At 45.6% G+C, this 26,160-nt stretch overlaps 1 protein-coding gene across 4 annotated transcripts in view; it reads left to right on the forward strand.

Annotated features, from left to right (window-relative positions):
• LOC147124559 (EGF-like repeat and discoidin I-like domain-containing protein 3) overlaps window positions 1-26,160 on the forward strand; it is a 367,544-nt gene that overhangs the window by 137,705 nt on the left and 203,679 nt on the right. For 3 of the 4 annotated variants that reach the window (XM_085989340.1, XM_085989352.1, XM_085989355.1), the window contains exon 3: window positions 25,686-25,715. The exons of the other annotated variant lie outside the window; for it this stretch is intronic. In XM_085989340.1, the coding sequence (XP_085845466.1) occupies window positions 25,686-25,715 (30 nt within the window). The remainder of the gene's footprint in view (window positions 1-25,685; window positions 25,716-26,160) is intronic. 4 annotated transcript variants of the gene reach the window in all.

Here is a 26,160-nt window from a genome sequence, read left to right on the forward strand (position 1 = left end):
TAGGTGGAATTACTACTCTGGATCCACACATCAAGGTTCCTCTGCACACTGACAGCTGTTCTCTTCTCGGTGAGAATGCTGGCAGCAGTGGTTCGCCATGTGCTGGCCATCCCTTCACCGTTAAATCATAGACCCGTGATAGTGTCGGGTCATTCCGTGTTTCCTTTTCTATGTTTGCATTCGTCACAGGGAGACATTCGACTATGGTCGAGTGGAATAACTCCATTGGATCCACTGCAAGGTCTTCTTCTTCCACCGTCGGCAACGGTAGACGTGACAATCCATCAGCATTTCCATGCTGTTTAGTTCCTTTGTACTCGATGTCATATTGGTGTGCCCCTAGGAAAAGGGACCATCTCTGCAGCCGTTGTGCTGTCATTATCGGTACGCCCTTCTGAGGGTTGAAAATGGAGACAAGAGGTTGATGATCGGTTAGTAGAGTAAATTTTTGACCGTGCAGGTAGTGATTGAACTTCTTCACCCCCCACACTAGGCTGAGGGCCTCTCTGTCAATCTGGGCATAGTTACGCTCGGCAGAAGTTAACGAGCGTGACGCAAAAGCTATCGGCCTCTCTAAACCATCAAGGAATTTATGTGACAGTACCGCCCCAATGCCGCAGGGAGACACATCACACGCCAGCCTGATTGGCAGTGCTGGGTTGTAGTGAGCCAAAACTTCCCTTGAAGTGATTAAGTCTTTACTCTTCTGAAAAGCACGCTTACAATCATTGCTCCATTTCCATGCTACCCCCGTTCGTAGCAGGGCGTTCAGTGGGTGCAGAATTGTCGACAAATTCGGCAAAAACTTATGGTAGTAATTCACCAATCCGAGGAATGACCTCAGTTGCGACACATTTTCAGGTGCTGGGGCCTTAACAACCGCTTCAATTTTGTCAGGGGACTTATGTAACCCCTCTTCATCAATCATGTGGCCACAATACGATATCTGTTTCTTAAAAAATTCGCACTTGGGGCGGTTGGCTCCCAGCCCATGTTCCCGTAGTCTAGTGAGCACCTGTTCTAGGTTGTTAAGGTGTTCACTGTCATCTTCACCTGTTACAAGGATGTCGTCCAAGTAACACTGAGTCCCCAGAATCCCTTGCAGGACTTGTTCCATCGCTCTTTGCCATATCGCCGGAGCCGATGCTACTCCGAATACCAATCGATGATACTGGTAAAGACCTTTGTGAGTGTTTATCGTGAGATACTTCCTAGAGGACTCTTCAACCTTCATCTGCAAATATGCTTGTGCTAGGTCAATTTTTGTAAAACGCTTCCCTCCAGACAGTGAGGCGAAGATGTCTTCTATCCTTGGAAGAGGATATTGTACTGTGTGAAGGGCTGGGTTCACCGTCACCTTGAAATCCCCACAGATGCGAATCCTCCTTGGCTCCCCGGACTTATTGCTTAACGTTTTCTTCATGACAGGAATGATAGGTGTTGCCCACTCGCTCCAGTCGACCTTAGACAACACGCCCGCCTTCTCCAGATTCTCCAGCTCTGCCTCGACGGCTGGGCGAATTGCATATGGTACCGGTCTTGCTTTGAAAAACTTGGGAACTGCATTCTCTTCTATTTTTATCGAGGCGGTTACGCCTTTAAGCGTACCCAGTTCTTGTTGAAATACCTCTTTGGCGTTAGCTAAGATTGTTGACAATCGTCCAGGAGTGACGTCTTCATCTTTTTTACCGTCCACCGTCATTGCACGAATGGAATGCCAATCTAAGTTTATCTTCCTGATCCATTCCCGTCCCAATAACGGTGGTCCACCATTTGGCAGTATGTAGAGATACAATTTCCGTATTTTCTTGCCATTGTATTCGACAGGCACCCTTATTTTTCCTCTGGTGTATACTTTTTGCCCCATATACGTCGTCAAGACAATGGATGTCTCTCTCAAGGGTATGTGTGAAAATAGCCGCTCGTAGTCTCGTCGATTCATGACGGTTAGCGCTGATCCTGTATCCAATTCCATTTTAACTTGGGACCCTGCTATCGTGAGGGTGACCCAAATGGTTCGGTGATCCTCTTTTGCGATTACATTGTGAAGTTTGAGACAGCTTAGTCTCCTGTTCCCGGATTCACTATCGCTCATCTGGTCTTCGGAACTACTGTCCGTCATCTTTTGTACTTTCTTGTACGGTTCCTTAGTAGCCTTTTTGTTGTCGCTGGTCTTCTTCCCAGACCTGCAAACTCGTGCAATGTGTCCCATCTTCCCGCATTGCCTGCATATTTTGTCTTTGGACCAGCTGTCCTTCTGGTCATGGTTAGTTCTGCCGCAGCGATAACATTTTGCAAATCCCCGTGTCATTTCGTGGGTGCCGTATTCCTGTGGTTTTTGTTGAATTTCTGCAGCTCCCCTGGCTGTTGCTTCATATGATATTGCCACGCTGAAAGCCTTATCTAGCGTCAGCTCTTTCTCTGAGAGTAACTTCTTCTGTGTTCCTTCACTCAGGAGTCCACAGACAAATTTGTCCCGTAGGGTATCTGCCAGTCCTGCTCCGAACTGGCTGTGCTTTGATAGCTTGCGTAGTTCCGTAAGATACTCAGCATTACTCTCATCTTTGTGCTGAGTTCTCCTGTGGAATTTAAATCTTTCTGCTATCAACAGCGGTGCAGGGTTTAAGTGTTCCTGTATGACAGCAACAATTTCGTTAAAACTCTTCGCCTTCGGTTTGGCTGGAGTAATCAGGTCCCGCAATAGGCCGTACGTTCTAGCGCCCATTAAGTTTAGCAATATCGATGCCTTTTTTCCCTCCACTATTTCGTTTGCCTCGAAATATACCTCGAATCTTTCCACATACGTGGTCCAGTCCTCTATTGTATTATCAAAAGCAGTGATACAGCCAGTCTTCGGCATCTTGCAAATCTAAAATGGCGCCTCCCACGCTTTGCCTTCTTCCCCGCTGTTGTAAGCGCTGCTTTCCATGGTTTCTTGCGCGTTTAATATTGATTTTTTTTCTTTTATTATTTTCCCGTCGTGGAGCGGACCCTCTGGGACACTTCCCTCCCTCTTCTTAGGTCTGAACGCTGCCCAGCTTCGAAGCACCGGCCGCGCCCTGTGTGCTCCACCCTCTCTCTCTCTCTTTGCTTCCCGACTCGCTGCCCGGCCCCGTTGAAAAGCCACCCGAATGAGCTCTAGCCCGCCGCAGCCCAGGAAGGATCAGTGCACTACCTACCACCAGCCCGATTAGCTGGGAAACCACAGACCGTGGAACCAAGCCTGGCTCTGGACAGTCTCTCCTGCAAGTTTTCAATCCGACGATTTGGAGGGCGGTTGCCCACGGTCAACGCCCGTTTCTCGAGTTTCTTTGGATTTTATTTTTTTATTTTTTTTTTCTTTCTTCTGGCTTCGACCTTCAATAACGTCGTCTGAGGTGCTGCCGAGTTGCAGGTAAGTTCGTTTCTTACTCGTCGCCAGTGTTACGTCCATGAATAATTGAGACACGGACAGCAGGAGTGAACAAATTAAGTCTTTACTGGTGGAAGTCCATAGTGAAACTAAAAACACAGAGGCTCACTAGCGCCTTTTATACAGGGGTGGTCACTGCCGGTACTGCAGTCTGAGACCAGTTATTCTCTAAAAGGTACATACACAATAGGTACGGCCTCCTTTGCCGACGCCTGTTGCCCTTTCTCCGTCTGGCCATGACTGGCACTCTCTGATGGCGTCTCTGAGCCCTTTGAATGCAATGGAGAAGCCCAACGTTTCCACCCATTGCAGCCCCCATTATATGTTTCCAATCAATGCTATGACACTGAAGTTAAAGACAAGTGCAAAGCTGTGGCCTGAAGCCACAACTACCTGTGCGAGTGTTGAGCCAAACCAGAAAGCTCTCTACCTTTGTCTCTCTCCAAAGATCCGTCTCTCACAAAGAAGGAGTGGTGCAAAATGGCTGCCATTTATACTGCAGGAGGAGTCCCCTTTAATTAGCGCCCCCCGCGCCCCGCAGCGACTGGGAACCGTTCCCCTCTACCAGTCGCTAGGGGCGCCAGGCGCACAATAGGCCGGCGCCACTGAATTTCCGGTTCGGGGCGCACAAAGGGCGTTGCACCATGAAATGACGCCAGGATCTGCGCGCGCAGCTGAGCGCGCGCAAAGGTTTTGCGCCGCCGCTAAATCTTAACTGAAGTTCGCAAGAGGCGCAGATCGCGCTGCGCCCGGGCGCTAGCCGCTTAGCACCCCACTTCTCCTCCTCCTAAGGCGCTAGCGGCTGGCGCAAACAACTGAAATTAGTGTGCACATGCATATGTATGATTTATATATACACAATAAACACAAAGTCAGAGAATATGGCTGCTCTCTTACCTGTCTCTACTGTTTCTCTCACTATCTGTTCTTTTGCTTCATTCTTTCTCTTCTACTTCATAGGATTACACAGAATACACAGCACAGAAACAGGCCATTCGGCCCAACCAGTCCATGCCAGCGTTTATACTCCACTCGAGCATCCTCCCACCCTTCCTCATCTATCTCTAGAGCCCTTGCTCCGACATATTTGTGCTCGGTGCATCAACCAGTGCGGACTCCTCTAAGTCACAATCTAAAGGTTACGGGGTGCCAAATTCTAAGCTAGCGCTTGCAAATGTAGGAGTGACAGTTTCTTATCCATTCCCAGGGATTACATAGAATGACATAGAATATTCAGCACAGAAACAGGCCTTTTGGCCCAACCAGGCCATGCCGGCGTTTATGCTCCCCTTGAGCCTCCTCCCATCCTTCCTCATCTAACTCTATCAGCATAACCCTCTATTCCCTTCTCCCTCATATGCTTGTCTCGCCTCAGCTTAAATGCATCCACACTATTTGCCTGAACTACTCCCTGTGGTAACGAGTTCCACATTTTCACCACTCTCTGGGTAAAGAAGTTTCTTCTGAATTCCCTATTTGATTTCTTGGTGACTATGTTATATTGATGGCCTCTAGTTTTGCTCTTCCCCACAAGTGGAAACACTCTCTCTATCTACTCTATCAAAACCTTTCATAATTTTAAAGACCTCTATTAGGTCACCGCTCAGCCTTCTCTTTTCAAGAGAAGAGACACAGCGGCCCCGATTTTCGGCTTGTGTGGGAAATGGTCGGGTTTCCCCGAATGTGGGGTTTCTGACACACATAAAAAAGTGTCAGCCAGCTCCACGCAATTTTCCGTCAAGTGGCCAATTAATTCCCAGCATGTGGGAAGCCTTGCTAATTGTCCAATTCGAGTCAGAAATCCCCACAGTATGATGTCATCATTCGTGGTGCTTTCAAGGTCCATAGCAAGCACTGCATCATCTGAAGGCTTCCAAACTAACCACACAGGATGGCAGAGGAGCCTGCAGCAGCTGTGGCCAGTGCCAGACCCCGAGCTGCCTTCAAATTCGATGAGGCTTCACTGCAGGCATTATTGGATGGGGTTAGGGCCCACAGGGAGGTCCTCTTCCCTAGGTCAGGGAGGAAGAGGCCTCCCACTGAGACCAATGCTGCATGGATGCAGGTGTCAGCAGATGCCAACTCGCTGGGAATCACCAGAAGAACCTTGGCATTACATCTCTAACTCCTTCCTTTACTCCCCCACAATACCATCCAGAGCCCCCGTCCTCACTGTGGAGGAGGAAGAAGCTGTGCAGCCAGACTCCTCAGAGGAAGCTCCAGCCTCTGAGGGCGCAGCGTCAGCAGAAGTAAGCGCACCCAGCACCAGCGCAGACACTCACACCTCGGGGGGACCTTTGGGACATAGAGTAGTGTTGTCACCTGGTGTTTCAGAGCTCACAAGTGATCTTCAGCAGATTCTGGAGACAGTGACAGCAGTGGGGAGTCCTCGTCGGAGGGCGCAGGACTCTGCCAGCTCAGCTCAGCTGTGCTGCATGTTGACCCTCTGCCTCTGGGTCCATCCGCAAGAGAAGAGGTGATGGATCTCCATGCACAGATGCAGGAGTCTCTGGCAGGTTTTGTCTCCAGGGTCGCTGCGAGTGTGGAGCGAATGGAGGAGTCCATACTGAGCATGAGCAGAGCCTTTGTGGAGTCATTGGCAACCTCCATGGAGGAGATAACTCGCCAGGGTACGCAAAACATGGTGAGTGCTCATAAGAGAATGACATCTCTTGAGGAGCGTTGGCCATCTGTTGAACAGAGAAACCAGATCTTCATGGAAGTCCTTCGGAGTAGGACTGCCAGTGCAGAAACTGGTCCCCATGGCCCCCTAAAGCGCAGCAAGGTGCTCTCAAGCCACTTCCAAGCACTGGCCCCTTCTGGCCTGTGCAGCTTCAGGTGAGTGAGCAGCAGCCTGGTGCTCCTGTTGTTGATCCTGCTGTTCCTGGTTCTGCTGCTGCCGCCTCTGCTGCTGGAGATCCTCTAATGGCAAGAAGGGAAGGAAAAAAAGGCGTCCCATGCTTCTCGTAGATGCCTCCGCTGAGGAAGCTCTGAGTGAGGGTGGTGAGAGGGGCTTCCCAGGAGATTGCATTGGAGAAGTGTGTGAGGCTCCAACCTTCCACAGCTGTGCCTAAGCCTTGAAGTAGCCCCAAACCTGCAACAACAAGGTCCTTCAACATACAAGTGCTGTCCCTTTAAATTGCAGCTTCTCCGATTGACCTGCACCTGACAGCAAGCAAGCCGGCAAGCTTCACACCAGGTCTCATCAGCGGGGTTCCCCGCAGGCGTGTTTGATGTGGGGAAAGCCCAAAAGTCGCAACGGCCCCGGAAAATCTACTTCAACAAGGTAATTATTGGTCATTAGTGTGCCGATGACCAGTCCCGCCAGCGACAGCCGGGACTGAAGCGGGTCGTGGAGAAACGGCGGTCCGAAAGTCGGACGGGGCGGGGAATCATGTGGGGGGGGTCCCGACCCGCTTTTTCGGCGATTTTCGGCCCCCGGCCGTATGAAAAGCCGCCCAACGGCTGCCAGAAAATTGGCCCCAGGCTGTTCATCCTCTTCTGATAGATATATCCTTGCATACCTTATCAAAGGCCTTTTGAAAATCTAGATAAATTACATCTACTACATTACCCTTGTCTACTTTCTCTGTTACCTCTTCAATAAATTCAATGAGGTTGGTCAAGCAAGCCTTTCCCTTTTGAAATCCATGCTGACTATTGATTATTACATTTTTGGTTTCTAGATGTTCTTCTATTTTCTTCTTTAGTAGGGATTCCATTATTTTTCCTGGTCTATAGGTCCCTGGACATGTTCTATCTCCCTTCTTAATATAATTATCAAGTTAGCTTCTTAATATAGCTATCTGCCAGTCCTCTGGCACTAACGAATTATTAAATATGTGTAGTAATCCCTCTGCTATCTCTTCCCTAGATTCTTTTAAAATGTGTGGATGTAATCCATCCGGACCAGGGGTTTTATCCTCTTTGAGTTTGATTAGTTTACTTAATATTTCTCTTTTTATTTTAAATCCAGTTATCTCAATTCTAATCTCATCATCTGATGTCATGTCCATCTGTTCTGTCTCCCTGATAAATACTGAAGCAAAGTAATTATTTAATATTGCTGCCATCTCTCTATCGCTGCCTGTGATGTTATCCTGTCCATCCCTTAGTGGCCCTATTCCCATCCTGACTTTCCTTTTTTTATTAATGTGCCTGTAAAATATTTTACTATTTTGTTTTATGATCCTTTTTGCTTTTAAATTGTTTTTTGACTTTTCTCCTAATCTCTTTGTATTCTCTCTTGTCATGCTGTCCGTGTACTGAGTGTATGCCTCTTTCCTTACCCTCAATTTTTCTGTCCCCTTAACTGTTTTTTGCTTCTTTCTCTGATTTTTTTTTCTTTCCTTTTTGTAGAAGCTAATAGGTGCTTTATCATAGTGTGATGGGGAAAGGAGCCAGAAATAGCTGATAAATACATTCGGGATGGGAGTTGTAGGGAAAATGTGGTTTTCAATGGCTCCATTTCCTCACCTCCTCCAACCACATGCTTCCCCACCCCATCGCATCCACTGCCTTTCATTCTCCCCTCCACTGGCCCCCCCATTACTACCTGCTATCACCGCCTCACATTCATCATCACCAATGGTGGCCTTCATGTCAAAGAGGGCAGCCCCTCCTTTCCCCCTCTTCACCCAATATGACTTCAAGCACTGCATCTGAATATGGGCATGGATGAAACCCCCCATTTTAGGAACATAGGAGTTGCTAGATGAAAAAGACCAAGGCCCACCTAGTTTGCTTTCTACCATCTTGGTTATAACGATAATGCAGTTGATGACTAATCATGGCAATCAGTCACTATCAATTAGTCTACAACAGATCCAGAGGGTGGGGAAAACCCACCAGTGGTGGAATGCTTTGGAAACATAAGTCCAAAGTCATCTGTTTTGCCCAAGCATGCTACATTTTGCAGGAATGTAGCTGCTTTAAATCCTTCTCTCATCTGACAGGTGAGAGTGCAGCCCTTAAATTCTTGTCAGCTGTGCAAGCACTCCCTCAGGCAACCCATTGTATGGATGGGAGTTTGCACAGATGTATTATTACTATAAATCTCTTATATCTGGTGAAAACGGCTGTGTGAGTTCAGTCAGTGAGGTCATTTGCATCATACCATGTCTGCCATTGTATGCAAATAGGTATTTTTACCATTTGATGAGTAGAGACCTGGGGGTAATTTTGACTTTGTGTGATAGTGCTACACGGGGATAATGAATCGCCAGCCCCATTTACATCTCTCCCCATTTTTTATTTTAATGGATTTTGACTAAAAATTGGGATAGCTGTCCCCATTTCTGTTAATCACTGCTTTGTAAATATGGTTAAACGGAGAAAAAAGAGTTACTTCTGAAAAGATTTGAAATATGAATTTCCTCTGGGATCAGTTGCAACTTTGGTGGAAACCCCATTTACACGAGTCAACAGGTTTTCTGCTGAACTTCATCAACTAATGTGCTTTAGGGAAGAAGATCTGCCGCCCTTACCCGGCCTCGCCTATATGGGACTCCAGACCCACAGCTGTGTGGTTGACTCTTAACTGCCCTCTTGAATAGCTGTAACAAACCGCTAGGAAAAACAGTGGACCTGAAATTGTGGTCGGAGGCTTGCTTGTTTATATTCGAAAGCCTCTGATCTGCAAGAAAAGTACACACCTACCTGGTGCCTCCGTATCTTTGGAGTCTTGCAGTCCTGGGCCTGCAGCCATATGCCTGCGTAAAGGCCCACGTATCCCAGGGGCACACGCGGTTCACAAGTGGGATCACATGGGCCAGCCCAACCAATCAAAGAGGGGGATTCCCATTATGCTTATGGAGATTCCATTTATGTACAGAATCCCCGTAAGCTTAATAGAAATCCCCTAAAACACACACTTTCACACCAGTTAAATGAAAATAAATCACCACATGTTTAAAATTAATAAAAATACAATTTAATTAACCATTTAAAATAAAAATTTAATTTTTGAAAAATAAACTTAAACATTTTTAAAGGGGCCAAAAATAACCTAAACTAATTTTAATGATTTTTAAATGTTTAAATGATTTTTAAAAATAAGGCCCTACACCTGCTTTTACCAAGCGTAAGAGTTTCGTGGGCATTCGCTGAGCAGTAGTTTGGCAAAGAGCCCAACACTCCGCCAGCGAATGCCCATTTCCCGGGGATGCGGATGATCTGACAAGTTGAAACTTAACAGATTGCAAGTTCCAGGTTTTCGTGCATGTGCAGCACATACGGAAACCCAGAACTTGTGCGGCACTTACGAGCATACGCGGTTATAGGCCCCATAAAATCTGGGCCAATAAGAATAAAACCTGATGGACCACCCGGCATCAACCTAAGCATCGGATTCGGACACGGCAAAGGCACACCCAGCCCAGTCAACCCTGCAAAGTCCTCCACTCTAACATCTGGGGACTTGTGCCAAAATTGGGAGAGCTGTCCCACAGACTAGTCGAGCAACAACCTCACAGTCATACTCACAAAATCATACCTTTCAGCCAACATCCCAGACTTCTCCATCACTATCCCTGGGTATGTCCTGTCCCACTGGCAGGACAGACCTACCAGAGGCAGCAGCACAGTGGTATACAGTCAGGAAGGAGTGGCCCTGGGAGTCATAAGAACATAAGAACATAAGAAATAGGAGCAGGAATAGGCCAATCGGCCTCTCGAGCCTGCTCTGCCATTCAATAAGATCATGGCTGATCTGATCCTTACCGCCAATCTACTATCACAGAGCCATCTCCTGAATCTAACAGAATTAGACACACGAAATAGGAGCAGGATCAGGCTACACGGCCCCTGGGCCTGCTCCGCTACCCACAGGGCCATGACCGATCCGAACCTAGACTCATGTCCAAATTCCTGCCCGCTCCCCGTAACCCTTAATTCCCTTTACTTCTAGGAAGCTGTCTATTTCTGTTTTAAATTTATGTAATGATGTAGCTTCTACAGCTTTTTGGGGCAGCATATTCCATGGACCTACCACCCTCTGAGTGAAGTAGTTCCTCCTCATCTCAGTTTTGAAAGAGCAGCCCCTTATTCTAAGACTATGCCCCCTAGTTCTAGTTTCACCCACCATCGGAAACATCCTCCCCGCATCCACCCGATCCAACCCCTTCACAATCTTATATGTTTCAACAAGATCGCCTCTCATTCTTCTGAACTCCAATGAGTAGAGTCCCAATCTACTCAACCTCTCCTCATATGTCCATCCCCTCATCCCCGGGATTAACCGAGTGAACCTTCTTTGTACTGACTCAAGAGCAAGTATGTCTTTTCTTAAGTATGGACACCAAAACTGTATGCAGTATTCCAGGTGCGGTCTCACCAATACCTTGTACAACTGAAGCAATACCTCCCTATTTTTATATTCTATCCCCCTAGCAATGAAAGCCAACATTCCATTGGCCTTCTTAATCACTTGCTGCACCTGCATACTAACCTTTTGAGTTTCGTGCACCAGGACCCCCAGATCCCTTTGTACTTCAGTACTTTCCAGTTTCTTGCCATTAAGATAATAACTTGCTCTACAATTTTTCCTGCCAAAGTGCATAACCTCACACTTTCCAGTATTGTATTCCATCTGCCAAATCTCTGCCCACTTACTTAGCCTGTCTATGTCCCCTTGCAGGTTTTTTATGTCCTCCTCACTCACTACTTTCCCTCCCATCTTAGTATCATCTGCAAACTTTGATATGTTACACTCGGTCCCCTCCTCCAAATCGTTAATATAGATTGTAAAGAGTTGGGGACCCAGCACTGACCCCTGCGGAACACCACTAGTTACTGATTGCCAGTCTGAGAATGAACCATTTATCCCAACTCTCTGCCTTCTGTTAGATAGCCAATCCTCTATCCATGCCAGAATATTACCCCCAATCCCGTGATTTTTTATCTTAAGCAATAATCTTTTGTGTGGCACCTTGTCAAATGCCTTTTGGAAGTCTAAATACACTACATCCACTGGTTCCCCTTTATCCACCCTATATGTTACTTCCTCAAAGAACTACAGCAAATTTGTCAAACATGACTTCCCCTTCATAAAACCATGCTGATTTTGTCCTATTAAATTATGATTATCCAAATGTCCTGTTACTGTCTCCTTAATAATGGACTCCAATATTTTACCTACCACAGATGTTAGGCTAACCGGTCTATAGTTTCCAGCCTTCTGTCTACTGCCGTTTTTAAATAAGGGTGTTACATTAGCAGTTTTCCAGTCTGCCGGGAGCTTTGCTGAGTCCAGGGAGTTTTGGAAAATTATTACCAATACATCCACAATCCCTACCGCCACTTCCCTCAAGACCCTAGGATGTAAGCCATCAGAACCTGGTGATTTATCCGCCTTGAGTCCCTTTATTTTACCGAGTACCACTTCCTTAGTGATTTTGATCGTGTTTAGCTCCTCCCCCCCTATAGCCCCCTGCTTGTCCAGTGTTGGGATATTCTTAGTGTCTTCTACTGTAAAGACTGATACAAAATATTCATTCAGTGTTTTTGCCATCTCCATAATTCCCACCATTAATTTCCCGGTCTCATCCTCTAAGGGACCAACATTTACTTTAGCCACCCTTTTTCTTTTTATATAACTATAAAAACTCTTACTATCTGTTTTTATATTTTTTGCTAATTTACTTTCATAATCTATCTTCCCTTTCTTAATCAATCTTTTTGTTATTTTTTGCTGTCTTTTAAAGTTTTCCGAATCCTCTACCTCCCACTAGATTTGGCTACCTTATATGCCCTTGTTTTTAATCGAATACTATCCTTAATTTCTTTACTTAGCCACAGATGGCTGTCTTTTCTTTTACACCCTTTTCTTCTCAGTGGAATATTTTTTTTTTTGGAAGTTGCAAAATAACTCCTTAAATGTACACCACTGATCATGTATCGTCTTACCCTTTAATCTATTTTCCCAATCCACTCTACTCAATTCCGCTCTCATACCTTCATAGTCTCCTTTATTCAAGCTTAGCACGCTTATTTGAGATCCAACCTTCTCACCCTCTAATTGAATATGGAATTCAACCATGTTATGGACACTCATTCCAAGGGGATCCTTAACTAGGACATTTTTAATTAATCCTGTCTCGTTACAGAGGACCAGATCTAAGGTTGCTTGCCCCCTGGTCGGTTCAGTTACATACTGCTCAAGAAACCCATCCCTAATACATTCAATGAACTCATCCTCAAGGCAGCCCTGCCCAATTTGATTTGTGCAATTAATATGATAGTTAAAATCCCCCATAATTATAGATGCTCCCTTATTACAAGCCTCAACTATTTCCTGATTGATACTCCGTCCAACAGAGTTGCAACTGTTTGGAGGCCTATAGACTACGCCCACTAGTGTTTTTTTCCCCTTATTATTCCTTACCTCCACCCAAACTGTTTCATTACCCTGATCTTTTGACCCAATATCATTTCTCTGTATTACAGTGATTCCTTCCTTTATTAACATAGCCACCCCACCTCCCCTTCCTTCCTGCCTGTCCTTCCTGATCGTTAAATAACCTGGTATGTTTAATTCCCAGGCATTGTCACCCTGCAGCCATGTTTCTGTAATGGCCACAAGATCATACCCATATGTAGTTATTTGTGCCATTAACTCGTCTATTTTGTTACGAATGCTACGTGCATTCAGATAGAAAACTTTCAAATATGTTTTGTGACACTTAGTTCCTGCTTTTGCCCTTTTTATTACTTTACCTTTTACTCCATACCTTCTGCCCCTTCCAGACACGCTCTGGTTTTTAATTTCCCCACTTCTACCTAAGTCTATGACCTTCTCTGTTGTTAATTTTATTATTTGCTCTCTAGGAACCTCCCCCCCACTAGTTAGTTTAAAGCCCTCTCTACAGCCCTAGTTATATGATCCGCCAGGACTCTAGTCCCAGCACTGGCCAAGTGAAGCCTGTCCCAACGGAACAGCTCCCTCCTGCCCCAGTACTGGTGCCAGTGTCCCAGGAAGCAAAACCCATTTCTCCCACACCAGCCTTTGAGCCACGCATTTAACTCTCTAATTTGACTCCTCAACATTGACTCCAGACCCCATGAAGTCTCATAGCATCAGGTCAAACATGGGCAAGGAAACCTCCTGCTGATTACCACCTACCGCCCTCCCTCAGCTGTTGAATCAATACTTCTCCATGTTGAACACCACCTGGAAGAAACATTAAGGGTAACAAGGGCACAGAATATACTCTGGTTGGAGGACTTCAATGTCCATCACCAAGAGTGGCTCAGTAGCACCACTACTGACCGAGCTGACCGGGTCTTGAAGAATATAGCTGTCAGACTGGGTCTGGAGCAGATGGTGAGAGAACCATCATGAGGGAAAAACCTACTTGACATCGTTCTCACCAATCTACCTGTTGCAGATGCATCTGTCCATGACAGTGTTGGTAGGAGTGGCCACCGTACAGTCCTTGTGGAGACGAAGTCCCGTCTTCAGACTGAGAACACCCTCTATCGTGTTGTGTGGCACTACCACTGTGATAAATGGGATAGATTCAGAACAGATCTAGCAGCTCAAAACTGGGCATCCATGAGGTGCTGTGGGCCATCAGCAGCAGCAGAATTGTATTCCACAATAATCTGTAACCTCATGGCCCAGCATATCCCTCACTCTACCATTATCATCAAGCCAGGGTACCAACACTGGTTCAATGAGGAGTGTAGAAGAGCAAGCCAGGAGCAGCACCAGGCATACCTAAAAATGAGGTGCCAACCTGGTGAAGCTACAACACAGAAATACATGCATGCTAAACAGTGGAAGCAGCATGCTATAGACAGGGCTGAGTGATCCCACAATCAATGGACCAGATCAAAGCTCTGCAGTCCTGCCACATCCATTCGTAAATGGTGGTGGACAAGTAAACAACTAACAGGAGGAGGCTCCATGAACATCCCCATCCTCAATGATGGCGAAGTCCAGCATGTGAGTGCAAAAGACAAGGCTGAAGCATTTGCAACTGTCTTCAGCCAGAAGTGCCGAGTGGATGATCCATCTTGGCCTCCTTCTGAGGTCCCCGCCATCACAGAAGCCAGTCTTCAGCCAATTCAATTCACTCCACGTGACATCAAGAAACAGCTGAGCGCACTGGATACAACAAAGGCTATGGGTCCCAACAACAGCCTGGCTGCAGTGCTGAAGACTTGAGCTCCAGAACTAGCCTTGCCTCCAGCCAACCTGTTCCAGTATAGCTACAACACTTGCATCTACCCAACAAAGTGAAACATTGCCCAGGTATGTCATGTCCCCAAAAAAGCAGGACAAATCCAATCTGGCTAATTACCACCCCATCAGCCTAATCTCAATCATCAGCAAACTGATGGAAGGTGTTGTCAACAGTGTACTATTAAGTGGCACTTACTCACCAATAATCTGCTCACCAATGCTCAGTTTGGGTTCCACCAGGACCACTTGGCTCTAGACCTCATTAAAGCCTTTGCCTAAACATGGACAAAAGAGCTGAATTCTAGAGGTGAGGCGAGAGTGACATCAAGACAGCATTTGACCGAGTGTGGCATCAAGGAACCCAAGTAAAATTGAAGTAAATGGGAAATGGGGAAATCTCTCCACTGGCTGGAGTCATACCTAGCACAAAGGAAGATGGTTGTGGTTGTTGGAGGCCAATCATCTCAGCCTCAGGATATCGCTGCAGAAGTTCCTTAGGGCAGTGTCCTAGGCCCAACCATTTTCAGCAGCTTCATTAATGATCTTCTCTCCATCATATGGTCAGAAATGGGATGTTCACTGATGATTGCACAGTGTTAATTCCATTTGCAACTCCTCAGATAATAAAGCAGTCCGTGCCTGCATGCAGCAAGACCTGGACAACATTCAGGCTTAGGCTGATAAGTGGCAAGTAACATTTGCATCACACAAGTGCCAGGCAATGACCATCTCCATCAAGAGAGAATCTAGCCACCTCCCCTTGACATTGAATGGGATTACCATCACCAAGTCCCCCACCATTAACGTCCTGGGGTCACCATTGACCAGAAACTTAACTGGACCAGCCACACACATACTGTGGCTGCAAGAGCAGGTCAGAGGCTGGGTATTCTGTGGCGAGTGTCTCTCCTCTTGACTCCCCAAAGCCTTTTCACCATCTACAAGGCACAAGTCAGGAGTGTGATGGAATACTCTCCACTTGCCTGGATGAGTGCAGCTCCAACAGCACTTGAGAAGCTGGGCACCATCCAGGACAAAGCAGCCCCCTTGATTGGCATCCCATCCACCACTTTAAACATTCACTCCCTCCACCACTGGCGTACCGTGGCTGCAGTGTGTACCATCTACAAGATGCACTGCAGCAACTCACCAAGGCTTCTTCGATAACACCTACTAAACCATGACCTCGTCCACCTAGAAGGACAAGGGCAATAGCCGCCTGGGAACAACACCACCTGCAAGTTCCCTTTCAAGTCACACACCATCCTGACTTGGAAATATATCGCCGATCTTCATTGTCACTGGGTCAAAATTGTGGAACTCCCTACCTAACAGTACAATGGGAGTACCTTCATTACACAGACTACAAAAAAACATGTGGCGGAGGGGGAGAAGCCCCACAGAAAATCACCCCCTAGTGTTCTTCTTTTCATCTCTGATTCTCTGTCACTTTGCTATCACTGATCAAAAAACCTAAAGAATGCCATGTTTATTTGGGGGGAATGTACATAATGAGCAAGGCAATTCAGCTGATCTTAGTTCGCCCAACCAGAATGACCCAAACGTCCTCTCACTGCAGCATCCAATTAGTTCATGAACGAATCCAGAGGTTTCACTTTATGAGGGTGAGTTTGACTTTAGAAGATAGTGTGAAATGCGCGATATCAGCTCAGTCACCCGTTAAACACCTCTCCTGATTTTCGTTTCCATTGAAGTCAAAATCATTTCCATATTTACCTTTTCTATGTCATTTACTACCTTAAATAGCTTTTATAAGATCACCTCTTGGATGTTTTCCTTCAATGCTGAAAAGCCCAAGTTTCTCCAGACTTTCCTCATAACTTATACCTCTAAGACTAGGGATCAGCCTTGTGGTGCTTCCCTGCACTGGTTACAATGGCTAATTGACTTCCTTCTATCTCAGTGACCATAACTGGACACATTACTCCAGTGTGGTCTGACCAGAGCAGTATATAATTTGATCATGAGGAGCAGGTGCGTTCCTCTGGGCACCACAACGAAAGTTTAGGCGTCCCCTTCCCCAGGCTTCACCCCCCAACCCTCCCCCCACTGATTGTGAGGCACTCTTGAAACTGCCTCTCCGTGAATTAACCCGAGTACCGAGGATCGTTTCTTCAGTCCTAGCCGGTGGCTTCCTACTGCCTGAAATTCTGCTCCTGCCTGCCGGCTAGTTAAAACTGTGCCTGTTTTTACATGCAAAATGGTACAGTTTTAAAGGGGGTGTAAGAAGAGAGAGACTTTGGGTGTTTGTACACAAATCTTTGAAGGTGGCAGGACAGGTCAACAAAGCAGTTAATAAAGCATACGGAATCCTGGGCTTTATAAATAGAAGCATAGAGTACAAAAGCCAGGAATATATACTAAACCAATATACAACACTGGTTAGGCCCCAGCTGGAGTATTGTGTCCAATTCTGGGTGTAGTGTATGTACCTTTAAGAGCCCCTGTGTACTGTAATACCGGTAGTGACCACTCGGGTATATAAGCCTATATAGTGTCTTGTATCTGTTAGTTCACCTCCAGACTTTGTTCAGTAAACACCTGTTAAACCAACTCCTGCATTCCGTGTCTCCATTAACACACGGATACAACAGTGGCGACGAATTGGAAACGGACTTACCTGCAATTCGGCAGCACCTCAAGGAGATCGATTCCTCAGACGAAGGTCGAAGAAAAAAAAAAAAAAAACTGTGGTTTCACCAGCTAGCTGGGCTGGTGGCAGGTACTGCACTAATCCTTCCTGGGCGGCGGGCTGGGGCTCAATCGGGTGGCTCTGCAGCGGGGCCGAGCAGCGAAGGCGGAGGCAAACAGAGACGGAGGGTGGAGCACTCGGGAGACAGCCGGCGCTGCAAAGCAGGTCGGCATTCGGACCAAGCAGAGGGAGGGAAAAGTCCCAGAGAGTCCGGCGGGAACAAGTCTCCAACTATTAAAAATATCTGCGTAGATAAAAACCGCGGAGAACAGCTTTGTCAGCAGCGGCAGCGGCGGGAAAGCGCGGGAGGCGCCATTTTTTCTCGGCAGGGAAGAAAGGAAAGCGCGGAAGGCGCCATTTTTGATTTTCAGGATGCCTAAGACTGGCAATACTACTGCTTTCGATAGTGATATAGAGGATTGGACCACATATGTGGAAAGAGTGGAGGTATATTGCATAGCGAATGAAGTAGAGGATGATAAAAAGGCATCGGTACTTCTAAATCTGATGGGCACAAGGACATACGGGCTGTTACAAAACTTAATCACTTCAGCCAAACCGATGGACAAGAATTTTAAGGAGATTGTTGATACCCTACAGGAGCACTTAAACCCAACACCGCTGCTGATAGCAGAATGATTCAAATTCTTCAGGAAAAATCAGCACAAGAATGAAAGTAACGCTGATTACCTCACCGAATTAAGAAAGCTGTCAAAGCACTGCCAATTCGGGGCAGGACTGGCAGATTCTCTACGAGACAAATTCGTCTGCGGTCTCCTAAGTGAAGGAACACAGAAAAGGCTACTTTCTGAGAAAGATTTGACACTGGACAAGGCTTTCAGTGTGGCTGTATCATACGAAGCAGCAGCAAGAGGAGCTGCAGAGATACAGCAAAAGCCACAGGACTTCGGCACCCATGAAATGACACGGGGTTTCGAGAGATGTTATCGCTGTGGCAGATCCACCCATGACCAGAGGGACTGCTGGTTCAAGGACAAAGCATGCAGGCAATGCGGAAAGATGGGACACATTGCACGTGTTTGCCGACCTGGAAACAAAAAATCCGCTGACAGAAAAAAAATCAATATGGAAAAGTACAGAAAGGTACAAATGATGACGGACAGTAGCTCCGAAGACCAGAAGAGCGATAGCGACTCCGGAAACAAGAGACTAAGCTGTCTCAAATTACATAATGTAATTGCCAAAGAAGATTACCAGACCATTTGGGTTACCCTCATGATAGCGGGGTCCCCAGTTAAAATGGAGCTAGATACAGGATCAGCTCTGACCGTCATAAGTCGACGGGATTACGAGCGGCTATTTCCGCATATACCTTTGAAAGACTCATCCATTATCTTGAAGACATATACGGGGCAGAAAGTATACCCCAGAGGGAAAATAAAGGTGCCTGTTGTATACAACGGCAAGGAAATACAGAAATTGTATTTATACGTTCTGCAAGATGGTGGTCCACCGTTGTTGGGACGTGAATGGATCAGGAAGATACGTTTAGACTGGCACTCCATTCAGGCACTGACGGTGACCAGTAAGAAAAAAAATGATGATGACGTCATACCTGAACGATTAAAAGACATCTTGGCTAACGCCAAAGAAGTGTTTCAACAGGAACTAGGAACCTTGAAAGGCGTCACCGCCTCAATAAAAGTGGAAGATGCGGCAATTCCCAAGTTTTTTAAGGCAAGGCCGGTGCCATACGCAATTCGTCCAGCAGTCGAGGCAGAGCTGGAGAATTTGGAAAAAGCAGGTGTTATCCAAGGTAGATTGGAGCGAGTGGGCAACACCCATCGTCCCGGTCATGAAGAAAACGTTGAATAATGATAAATCTGAAGAACAGAGAAAAATTCACATCTGCGGGGACTTCAAGGTGACTGTAAACCCGGTCCTTCACACGATACAGTATCCTCTTCCAAGGATAGAAGATATTTTCGCCTCACTATCCGGAGGGAAACGTTTCACCAAAATTGACTTGGCACAGGCATATCTACAGATGGAAGTTGAGGAGGCCTCTAAAAAGTATCTCACGATAAACACACACAAAGGCCTGTACCAGTACAATCGACTGGTTTTCGGAGTAGCATCAGCTCCAGCTATCTGGCAAAGAGCTATGGAGCAAGTCCTGCAAGGGATTCTGGGGACTCAATGCTACCTAGACGACATCCTTGTAACAGGAGAAAACGACAACGAGCACCTTGCCAATTTGGAGCAGGTGCTCACTAGGCTGAGAGAACGGGGCCTATGAGCAAATCGTCCCAAGTGCGAATTTTTCCAGAAACAAATATCATATTGTGGCCATATAATTAACGAAGAAGGGTTGCATAAGTCACCTGAAAAAATTGAAGCGGCCATAAAAGCCCCAGCACCTGAAAATGTCTCACAATTAAGGTCGTTCCTGGGATTGATAAATTACTATCATAAATTTTTACCGAACTTGTCAACTGTTCTGCACCCTCTTAATGCACTGCTACAAACGGGAGTAATTTGGAAATGGAGCGAAGACTGTAAACGTGCCTTCCATAAATGCAAAGGCTTGATCACGTCCAAGGAAGTGTTGGCTCATTACAACCCATCACTGCCAATCAGACTGGCGTGCGATGCATCCCCTTACGGCGTAGGAGCGGTATTATCGCATAGATTCCCTGATGGCTCAGAGCGGCCGATAGCTTTTGCGTCACGCTCATTGAACTCAGCTGAGCATAACTATGCCCAGATCGACAGGGAAGCACTCAGCCTGGTGTGGGGAGTGAAGAAATTCAACCATTACCTACACGGACAAAAATTTACCTTGTTGACTGACCATCAACCCCTTGTCTCCATATTCAACCCTAAAAAGGGCGTTCCCATTATGACAGCGCAACGGCTACAGAGGTGGTCCCTTTTCCTAGGGGCACACCAATATGACATGGAATACAAAGGATCAAAACAGCATGGGAATGCTGACGGTTTATCGCACCTACCGTTGCCAACGGTAGAAGAGGCACCTACAGTGGACCCAGTGGAGATGTTCCACTCAACCATAGTAGAATGTCTACCAGTAACAAATTCTACCATTGAAAAGGGAACAAGAAATGACCCGACTCTCTCACGAGTCTACGATTTAACGGTGAAGGGATGGCCAGCACATGGCGAACCACTGTTGCCAGCATTCTCGCAAAGAAGAGAACAGCTAGCTGTCAGTGTGCCGAGGAACCTTGATGTGTGGATCCAGAGTGGTGATTCCACCCAAACTCCAGGATAAAGTGCTAAAGGAGCTTCACGAGGGGCATCTGGGTGGAGTGAAAATGAAGAACCTAGCCAGAGCGTTTGTGTGGTGGCCAGGTATCGATGGAGACATCGAAGAAATGACCAAGAGCTGTCTAGGATGCCAGAAGGTCCAAAACGCCCCACCACAAGCCCCTCTAGATCCATGGGAGTGGCCCTCATCTCCATGGCAAAGGGTACATATCGACTTTGCTGGTCCATTTATGGACTCAATGTTCTTAATCGCGGTTGATGCACACTCCAAGTGGCCGGAGGTAATAAAGATGTCCTCCACCACCACGGAAAAAATCATCACAGTATTAAGGACCATATTTGCCAGGAATGGGCTGCCTGAACAGATCTGTTCTGATAATGGACCGCAATTTGTGTCCGAAGAATTCAGGAAGTTCTTAAAAAACAATGGGGTTAAGCATTACACGTCCGCCCCATACCATCCCGCCACCAATGGATTAGCTGAAAGGTTTGTCCAGACCTTCAAGAAGGCCATAAAGGCCATGGGTAATGAAGACATAAATCTACAACATAAGGTAGATAACTTCTTGTTTGCATACAGGAATGCAACACATGTGGTTACAAACCAAACTCCCGCCATGATGTTTTTCAATAGAAGACTAAGATGCCGGCTGGATTTGATCAAGCCAAACATCAGAAGGGACGTAGAGAACCGGCAATTTCAAGGCATGAATGAAAGGCCAACTAGAACCTTCCAGATAGGTCAACAAGTTTTGGCCCGGGACTACCGTACCGAGAAATGGCAGCCTGGAACTATTTGCACATGACTAGGACCGCTGATGTATACCGTGGACATTGGTGAAAGCATAATAAGGTGCCATGCTGACCAGATCATAGAGTCATCCGAAAAGGGACAACCAACACCACAACCCTATACGCCTAATGATGAAGCAGAGATACCCATAGTATCTACCTCTGATCCGGTGGTACTGGAACCAGATGAACCCGACACTAGCATTCAAGCCGAATCGACCTTGCCAAAAGAACCTACGACACCACCAAAAACTACTACACCACCGAGGCGTTATCCGGACCGAGTCAGGAAGCCTCCAGAGAGACTGACTTATAATTGATTAACTGCAGCAAATGTGTAGATTATTGTTCTTGTAAACATGTTAATTAATGATTACTTAAAATGTCATTTACTAATTATCTAAAAGGGGAGGAATTGTAGTGTATGTACCTTTAAGAGCCCCTGTGTACTGTAATACCGGTAGTGACCACTCGGGTATATAAGCCTGTGTAGCGTCTTGTATCTTTTAGTTCACCTCCAGACTTTGTTCAGTAAACACCTGTTAAACCAACTCCTGCATTCCGTGTCTCCATTACAATACAATACAAATCGCTTTATTGGCATGATAAGGTACATCTTATGTTGCCAAAGCATCAAAATACATTTATGGTTGAACACATAAACGCGGTTCCATTCATACAGTGTATAAACAGGTATATCCCTGAGTTTATAAATATATTTTCGCCTTGTTTATATATACTCTTGTCTTAGTTTACTGGTTGTCCCTCTGTTCATGGCAAGCTGTAACATAGTGTGCCGCCAGTGTTACACAGCTTCTCTCCTCCCCCAGTAGGAATGGGAGTTTTTGGTTGTCAGTCAGATTTCTGAATTCAGGGCATATTTGTGAGAATTTTTGATAGAAATTCTCTCTGATGCCCTGATATTTTCCACAGGCTGTGAGGAAGTGCATCTCTGTCTCAACTACTCCCTGACTGCAGTGAGAGCATATCCTGTCTTCTCTTGGCAGCCTGGTCTGCCTGTGTCTGCCTTTTTCGATCACTAGGCTATGTTCGCTAAGTCTGTACCTTGTCAAGGTTCTTCTCAGTTTGTTATCCTTTACCATGGTCAGGTAATCAGCTATGTTGTATTGTCTGTTTAGGGCCAAGTAGCAATTGAGTTTGCTTTGGGTTTTTGTTGTTTCTGCCCAATATGACAGATATTTTTCCTTTTGCTTAGCGACGATTGTGTTGGGTCGAATTCTTTGTGTTACCCTGTCACTGTCCTGGGGCTGGTTATTGTTAGTATTGTTATTAGTTACTTCACTGAGTCCCAGGACTAGTTGACTGAGGGTATTCTTCTTTATGGTCAGCTCTTGGCATTTCAGGGCGTCGTAGTGATAGCATTGGGGGTTGCTCATTTGTAGGTGATTCCAAAATTTGGTGGCTCTTTTTTGGATAGTGATTATTAATGGGTATTGGCCTAGTTCCGCCCTGCATGCGTTGTTTACTGTTTTCCTTTGAGTCCGGAGGATACTTTTACAGAATTCCGCATGTAGGATCTCAATTGGGTGTTTGTCCCATTTTGCAAAATCTTGTTGTGTTAGTGGTCCCCAGACCTCACGGATACAACACTGGGCACCACACTTTAGGAAGGGTACAGAAGAGATTTCCTAGAATGGTTCCAGGGTTGAGCAATTACAGTTACATGGATAGATTGGAGAAGCTGGGATTATTCTCCTTGGAGCAGAAAAGACTAAGAGGAGATTTGATAGAGGTGTTTAAAATCATGAAGGGTTTAGATAGAGTAAATAAAGTGAAACTGTTTCCAATGGCTGAAGGATCAACTGGACTGCTCTTCAAAAGAGGCGGTGCAGACTCAATGGGCCAAATGGCCTCCTTCTGTGCTGTACTGTTCTATGATTCTACAATTTCAGTATATGAATGACAAGTTCAGAAATATTAAAGTTCATGGCTTGTGATACGTTCTTTAAGTAATCAGGAATATGACTGCAGCACAGAAGATTGTCATTACACAAGAATTCTAATTGCTAAGTAAAATCTCCATTTTTTTCCATATGTGTAAGGGTCACAACCTTACATTTCATTAAATTTGAACCTAGGCTTTGGAATTTCAGTTTTAGATAGCCAACTGAGAAATGTTTGTTTTCGCACCACTGCCTCTAAATTAATTGTAAGGGAAAAGTACAAGTTTGAAGTTATTCTGATGCAACTCTGAATTGTAGAGATTTCCTTTCATATAATAGAACCACCGAATGATACAGCACAGAAGGAGTCAATTCGCCAATCATGCATGTGCTGGCTCTTTAATAGAAATATACAATTAATCCCACTCCTCTGCTCTCTCCCCGCAGCCCTGTAAAATATTTCCCTTCAAGTATTTATCATATACTTTTTTGAATGTTACTATTGAATCTGCTTCCACCACCCTTTCAGGCAGTGCATTCCAGATCACAACAACTCGCTGTGTTATAAAATGTTTCCTCATGTCGCCTCTGGTTCTTTTGTCAATCACCTTAAATCTGTGTCCTTTGGTTACTGACCCTTCTGCCACTGGAAACAATTTCTCCTTAGTTACTCCATCAAAATCATTCATGATTTTAACACCTCTTTCAAATCTCCTCTTAACCTTCTCTGCTCTAAGGAGAACAGCCCCAGCTGCTCCAGTCTCACCACATAACTGAAGTCCCTCATCCCTGGTACCATTCTTGTCAATCTCTTCTGCACCCTCTCCAAGGCCTTGACATCCTTCCTAAAGTGTGGTGCCCAGAATTGAACAGAATACTCTAGCTGAGGACTAATCCGTGTTTTATAAAGATTTAGCATAATTTCCTTGCTTTTGTACTCTATTCCTCTATTAATAAAGCCAAGGTTCCCATATGCTTTTTTAATCGCCTTCTCAACTTGTCCTGCCATCTTCAAAGATTTGTGTCCCTTTAAAATTGCACCATTTAGTTTATATTGCTTCTCCTCATTCTTTCTACCAAAATGTATCACTTCACACTTCTCAGCATTAAATTTCATCTACCACGTGTCTGCCATTTCACCAGTCTGTCTATGCCCTCCTGAAGTTTGTTACTATCCTCCTAATTGTTTACTGCATTTCCAAGTTTCGTATCATCTGCAAACTTTGAAATTGTGCCCTGTATACCCAAGTGCAGGTCATTAATATGTATCAAGAAAAGCAGTGGTCCCAACACCGACCCCTGGGGAACACTACTTTTCACCTCCCTCCAGCCTGAAAAACAATCATTCACCACTACTCTCTGCTTTCTGTCCCTTAGCCAGTTTTGTATTCATGCACCACTGTCCCTTTAATCCCATGGGCTTTAATTTTACTAACAATATAACATACCAGGCAGAATTTTCAGCTTTGGGGTACAGTAGTGACAAGGCAGGACTTCCGTCCGTATCTCCTACTCCATCCCAGTCCATTTCCTTGGATAGGGAGTTATTAGTTATGCAGTATGGACTCCCAATGGGATTTCCACTGTGAAGAGGAAGCCTGCCACTGAAAGGCTGGAAAATCCCAGAACCTCGGCTGCAGCTCCAGAACAGCAGTTAAAAGGGAAGAAGAGCTCGGGTGTAAAATCTCAGCCACGGCTTTGGTAGGCCTCAGGTGAGAATCGGGCCTACAACGGCAGGTGTATGGGATTAAATGGAGGGAGAGAAGGCATCTCTCTGCCTACATCAGAAAACTTCGGGGCCTCACTGATCCTCCTACCATCACCTTCCACCGGATAACTCCGGAGCGCAGCCACACCTGGGGTGGAGGTGAGAAAATGGGCTGGGAGGCTGGGCCCCTCTCCCTAAGCCACCAGCGTTTACATGTGGCAGGCAAGGAAAGAACGGCCAGCGACAAGCCCAGCATGGGCAGGGGGCTGGCGGTGGGCATTACCAGCCCATTGCTGCAATCCTGCACAGTCTCAGGCTCACCACGTGTAGAAACAAACCCCTGTCTATCCCAGTGTGTGCTCCTGCAATTCCTGCAGGCTTTGAATAGAAATGCTAATAAAGTTCAGGGAAACCATCCTTTATTCTATAAACAGAGTTTGCAAACATATTCTGATAATGGCATCAATTATTTAATGGGTTAAAAAGTTTAGACTTGAGTTTAAATGTCAGATTGTTTTGTATTACCATTGTAATTGAACTTTATTAATTTGACAATTAAAGTAACTTGGACTATTTATAAGTGTTTGTTTGAATGTTTTTAGATTGGAAGTAGCCATAGATGATTATGTGTTGCAAAAATCCATGCATGAGTACTTTAGCTGATAGCTGTATAGTGTTTTGATCTAGCCATTTAATGACTCTATGTTTAATGCCAACAGCTGCAGATGGAGAGGAGTCGACTACAGCAGGTGGGATATTGCTGTATGCTGCGTGCACAGTGGTCATCTCATTTGAATATGCATGCTACCTGTTACTCGACAATCTTGCATGCACAATTCTGCTCAAGTGTACTTTAATCCACTTTGACTATAGTCAGTTAAACACTCCTACTGATTAAGTAAGACACATTTTCTGGGTATTAATGGCCACTGATGCTAATCTGGTTCTAAACTGTTGTGCATAACCTGTGTTAAGATACAAATTGTGACTCATTGACATGCATAGCAAGCACATTCTCAGTGCAGTTCTTTTTTAGAATGCTGTTACATCAGCCAAGTTCTTGATAAATATTTTTGTCAGGAATATAATTGATCCACCTGGAGTATAAGTGGCCATATTTACATTTGTCTACATATTGAATATGTTTATGGTTCTTCTGCCCTTTATTTTATCTCTCCTGCCCCCCTCCCCCTC

The sequence above is a fragment of the Somniosus microcephalus genome, chromosome 1 (genome assembly GCF_052327205.1).
Source record: "Somniosus microcephalus isolate GS21.2 chromosome 1, FLI_Smic_1.0, whole genome shotgun sequence".
Lineage (NCBI taxonomy): Eukaryota > Metazoa > Chordata > Chondrichthyes > Squaliformes > Somniosidae > Somniosus > Somniosus microcephalus.